Raw genomic sequence first — 3,888 nt, forward strand, 5'->3', positions numbered from 1 at the left:
TAATGCCAATTTGTTGATTAGGTATTTCTAATAAACAAGTAGGTAGACATATGGTAATTAATAGATTCCAAGTTGTGAAACTCTATGATCTGAGTGTTGAGTGGGAAATTGAGTCTCTAATTTGTATTGTAGGCTTCACCAAGGGCTCTACTGCTCAGTGGCTTTTCTCAAGTAAAGTCTCTGCTGTTCCACACTTGATGTCTTTTAGGGTTTCTCAAGATGAGAAGCCTTTTGATTCCACTCTAAAGTTCCCTGCTCCTGAACTTCAGGTTTCACACTACCTACCATCTCTCTCACTTTCTCTAGATTCCTCCGAAATTGACAAGTTAGTTCAATATTTAATCTTCTAGAGTTTTAGTTCTATTTTAAAGTCAACTTTGTACTTGAAGAGAACAAATGTTTTCATTCTGCTTATTTACTATATCTGGTATATGAAATGAACTTCACTTCACTTTAAATCTGAACTTAGCTTGATGTTTTTCCGCCCCCAATGTCTTGTGTTTTGCTCAACATCCAAATTCTAACTTCCCTTGTGATAAATTGACTTCACCACAATGATCTAACCTTCAATAAGTAAACCAATGACATGTTCTTTTCCCTTCCTTCCGTTGATTGTTTGTTCTTACTATTTAGAAATCTTTCAATCACAATGGACAAGGTGGCTTTCATTTTTCCATGACTCCGTATCCTGTACAACATGATGTGAATTCTGTGAATCGTCCTCACGATGTGAAGATATTTTCAATTTCCAATCAAGCAATTTCAGTTTCTGTGGGGAATCCATAATGTGCGGCAGTGTTCTGAATTATGATGAAATCAAGAAACAGGGAATAAGCTATAGACATATACAAACAGAAAAAGAATTTGTTTGCAGTTATCTAATTTAATTCAATTGGCTTAGCATGTATTCTCACATTCTCATCTAAATATTTCATGTGTTACAATCCTATTATATATAGAACTGCAAGGATGGGCCTAATAAGTGAATGTATGGTTATTGATTTTCAAGTTTCATTCATTAACTTAATCTCCAGATTTCCATGGTCTGCAATGCATTATACAAATCCATTTTGTCCCAAACATGATCATTATGATGATCATGTGAATTCAAGATCACATAGATGGTTGAAAGATTGTGATTAAGCTCATCAGTAGCCAACAGTTGATTTAATAGCATCCAATATCTGCATAAAATAAGTGGCAGAACTTGTTATGCATTCTGATTTTTCATTTATGCATTCTGATCTTTATGCATTTATGATATGATTTTAATTTGTTAATTGTTATATCTTTTGATTTTCAGGTTTAAATCTTGATTTGCAAACTTTTAATGATGATGATTGAAAGTGATCAAGAATAAGTGTTGAAGATTTTTTTTATATCTAATATTATAATTTCTTTATTATGGTGTTAAATTTGTAGTGATCTAACACTTTTTTTACGGGGTCGGGTAGGGTAAAAACCCGCCCCTACCCGCCCCACTGCCACCCCTAAAGGCGAAGGCACCTGCTCCTATTGATGAAATAGAGAAGAGCAAACCGGCAAGGGATTATTCAAGGTTCCCCAACCGCTTCTGTGAACTTGTGTTTCCAGCCATGGTTGAAAGGAACTATCATGCTGAACATCTACTCGCCCCGCCGGACAAGGTTGCTCCTTGTATTCTACCCCGCATTGAATGGCGAGGATGGGAGTTTCTTCTGAGAAAACCACAGGAGGTCAACCTCTCATGGGTGGTAGAATTCTACACTAACTACCATCTTCCCTCTCTTCAATCGGTATACATGCGCCGGAAGCAAGTCTCAGTTTTAGAAGAGGCTATTCAACATGTGCTTAATGTCTTACCAGTACCAAGTGACATGGATGGCTACCAAGAGGTCTTACGTCAGCGAGAAAAGTTTGGATTTGATTGGGACTCGATCCTCCGAGTCATTGCTGAACCAGAGACATTTTGGACCCATGGTCGACTCCGGATGAGGCCCAAGTGCATTGACGCACGTTTCCTCACTGTAGAAGCTAGAGCTTGGGCCTAGATCCTATCCCACTATGTGCTACCTAGCACCCACAAGTCGTCCTTCACGGCGGATCTCGCCTTGCTTGTTTGGTGTGTTCTCACAGAAAAATCAGTGAACATTCCGCCTCTTGTTAAGCAAGCGATGGGTCAAGTCCACGCCCGTGGTAATTTGCCATTTCCAGCATTGGTATCTGATCTGCTACGGGTGTTCCTTGGGAAGACATGGATACAAAGGCTATAATTCCGGCTAAGGGCGATGTGGTCCCAAGTGGAAAATACTTACATCTTCCCATGAACAACACAAGCCTTGACATAGCCCTTCCATCTACTATTCCTTCCACCTCATCGTCACAACTACGGCAAAGATCCACCCATCAAAGGATAGAAGATCTACACCAGAAGATTGATAGATATGAGTGGCGCAACCAACGCCGATACACTTACATCAAGAAGCTTCTGCGTTATGTTACCCCTAGCATGGAGGAACCCAAAATATTCACATCCACCTCAAACCTAAGTGATGGGAGCTCTGATGAAGGGGGTAGTGAAGGTTCCGGTCTCGACTGTCCCTTGCGCATTGTTGGTGGCACGGAGGACCGTGCTAAATTCTAAGTGTGGGGAGGTCGTTCGACCGATCTCCATGGGTAACAATCTCTTCCTTTCAATACCCATGGATTTATCTTTTGCTTAGTAGTTAGTACATTGCATGTGTAGTTAGTCTTGCTTGTAAATACTCCTTGCATGATAGTTAGTTCCTATAGAGTTACTTGGTCAAAATAATGACTTCTTTCCCAAGAAACTGTAATTTCGGGGTACCCTACCAATTTTGAAAAAACAATTTGCGGTAAACTTGCTTCGAGAATGTATTTTGGAACATAGTGATTGAGCTAAGAACACAAGCATGTAAGTTTTGAGCCTATTGTGTGGTTATATCTTCTAACCACTATTTCCCATTCTTGTGTGCATTACTCTCTCTCTATGATTGTAATCCTTGCTTTGTCTAATTCTATATGTCCATTACTTTGTGTATGAATGCATTTACATGATTGAGGCCATCATTTCAATAGTCACTTCTCCCAAATGGCCTTAACCCTTTTTCTACCATTGTTAACCAATTTTGAGCCCATGATAAACCCTTTTTGATCTAAATAGAGCACATCAACAACCCTAAGTGAAAAATAATGGATGTCCCTAGATTTGGATCCTTGATTAGCTTAGGTAAGTGAAGGTATGCATCGTTCAAATGGGAGGGTGTACTTGGAAACTCGGGTAGATGTAAAGAGGTGTATTTGTAATTGTAATTGAAAATCTTGGGATTTGGGAACATACTCATGTATTGAATGATTGAACCATATGCATTGAAACTTTTGTACATGTTCTTGGGACCAAAAAAAAAATTTTTTATGTGTATATATGAGTATGTAAGAAAAAGAAATAGAAAAAATACATATATAGAAGAAACAAAAATAGAAAAAAAAAAAAGAGAAAGCAATGAAAGGGGACAAAAATGCCCCAAGACAAAGTATTAATAACAATGCATATGGGATGTGAATTGAAGAGAATGCATGGGTATGCAAAAAGTAAAACCCATGGGTAGCTAGGTATTATATTATAGTTGTATAGGTTGTTCTATGTGTCTAGTGGGATCTTAGGTTAATCAAGGATTCAAATTTTAAGCTCACTTGACCATATACATCCTTACCTTCACCCTAGCCCCATTACAACCCATGAATAAGACCTCATGATACTTGTAAGCATGCATTAAGTAATTGTTGATTGTTAGATGAAAGACAAATCTTGGAAAGCATGATTAGGGGAGGATTGAGTGACGAACCCTATACACTTGAGCGAATAGAGCGGATACACTTCCGGTGAGG

General features: G+C 38.5%; 1 protein-coding gene across 1 annotated transcript; it reads left to right on the forward strand.

Annotated features, from left to right (window-relative positions):
• LOC110263786 lies at window positions 1–786 on the forward strand. Its single transcript, XM_021105569.1, has 2 exons — window positions 1–269; window positions 634–786. Exons 1-2 carry the CDS (start codon window positions 51–53, stop codon window positions 784–786), a joined length of 372 nt encoding a protein of 123 aa, XP_020961228.1. The 5' UTR covers window positions 1–50.

Source organism: Arachis ipaensis, chromosome B06 (genome assembly GCF_000816755.2).
Source record: "Arachis ipaensis cultivar K30076 chromosome B06, Araip1.1, whole genome shotgun sequence".
NCBI classification, from domain to species: Eukaryota; Viridiplantae; Streptophyta; class Magnoliopsida; order Fabales; family Fabaceae; genus Arachis; species Arachis ipaensis.